Raw genomic sequence first — 1,674 nt, forward strand, 5'->3', positions numbered from 1 at the left:
CTTTTGAGAGGGGAGATCAGATTATACAGAATTAGGAGAATATTTTGGTACCTGTATGAAGCCCGCGGGGAGGGTGCGATCTTTCCTAACCGCCTTGGGTGAAAAAAGTGACATTTCAGGTAAAAGTAACACTTACATGTCCCCACATCATCGCAGCAGTCGCAGATTCCGGAGCTCCAGCCAACCGGGTTGGGCTGTGATAATGTGGTTGTATGGGAGATCACCGATGGTGGCTGTACTGAGATGGTCTGCATACCCTGCAAGGCACAACCAGAGACATTGTATGTGGAATGCCAACACACAGACCTAGAAGTTATGAATGAAGCTAGAAGAGGACCTGTCATTAACTCCCCCAGTGATCCGTCTGCTGCAGGCAGAAGGAAGCATTTCCTGAGTCTCCCCTCCCCCAGCGATCAGTCTGCTGCAGGCAGGAGGAAGCATTTCCTCAGTCCCACCTCCCCCGGTGATCAGTCTGCTGCAGGCAGGAGGAAGCATTTCCTCAGTCCCCCCTCCCCCAGTGATCAGACTGCAACATTGTATCTTTGTATCCAAGTGAGAAATGTAATGGATCAATGAGGAGTTGTCATGACAAAAGATTCTTAGAAATGACCTCCTGTGGATTCATTGTTCAGACCACCCAAGAAGTACGGGAAAGGACTCATAGACGTAGAAGGATATCTGGAATTTTGGGTTTGTCTCTCTAGTGGTTCAGAATTCACAGAAAGTAACCATAATGCTCCTCAATTAGGTGTTATGATCACTGAACAAGTTCAGGAATCCAGAAGAGGTGAGAACTTCCTGGACAGACGGGTCACAATGGGATGAGATTCTGAGACTGGACATCCTGGAGACACAAATGTGGAATGTGATCCTTCTATGACCACGGTCTGAGATATCTCTGGAGACATGAATGTAGAATGTGATCCTTCTATGAGCCCGGTCTGAGATATCTCTGAAGACATGAATGTAGAATGTGATCCTTCTATGACCCAGGTCTGAGATATCTCTGGAGACATCAATGTAGAATGTGATCCTTCTATGACCCAGGTCTGAGATATCTCTGGAGACATGAATGTAGAATGTGATCCTTCTATGACCCAGGTCTGAGATATCTCTGGAGACATGAATGTAGAATGTGATCCTTCTATGACCCAGGTCTGAGATATCTCTGGAGACATCAACGTAGGATGTGATCCTTCTATTAATTGGGTCTGAGATATCTCTGATTCCAGGATTATCTGCACAATTGTTATAATTCATGTATACCTACCTTCTATAAACGGCATAATATGAGTTGATTTCTGACGATGAAGAGCTTCTTTGCATTGTCCCTCCCATCATCTCGGATGGTTGAACCTCCATGCTCCGGACCTATTCCATCACTTTGGGGTTGGCAGCCTTATCCACAGGCTGCCTCACCTCACGGTTGGTGCCAGCCAGGATTTCTGTCATAGACACGCCATGATGTCACTTTTCGTTGTGTGGCATGTTAGCTGGGCCAGCCTGTAGGATTCTGCTGTGTATTGAGAGCTATAGGTCATGACTAGTGATGAACCTCAGGTTTGGCTCAACCATAAGTTTGCCCCAAACCCAAGCTGTTCTTAGTTTGCCAAACGGGTGAATGATTGAACCAGTCTGATTGCCAACCAACCTCCCTGTGTCCTAGCAACCAAT

The 1,674-nt window shown here is 46.5% G+C and overlaps 1 protein-coding gene across 1 annotated transcript in view; it reads right to left on the reverse strand.

Moving 5' to 3' along the window:
- LOC108801939 (cornifelin homolog A-like) overlaps positions 1–254 on the reverse strand; it is a 6,723-nt gene extending 6,469 nt beyond the window's left edge. Inside the window, exon 1 of the mRNA XM_018573845.1 lies at positions 137–254. Coding sequence (XP_018429347.1) covers positions 137–254 — 118 coding nt within the window. The remainder of the gene's footprint in view (positions 1–136) is intronic.
- Positions 255–1,674: the final 1,420 nt, after the last annotated feature.

The sequence above is a fragment of the Nanorana parkeri genome, unplaced genomic scaffold, assembly GCF_000935625.1.
Source record: "Nanorana parkeri isolate BGI_ZX_2015 unplaced genomic scaffold, ASM93562v1 scaffold2568, whole genome shotgun sequence".
NCBI classification, from domain to species: domain Eukaryota; kingdom Metazoa; phylum Chordata; class Amphibia; order Anura; family Dicroglossidae; genus Nanorana; species Nanorana parkeri.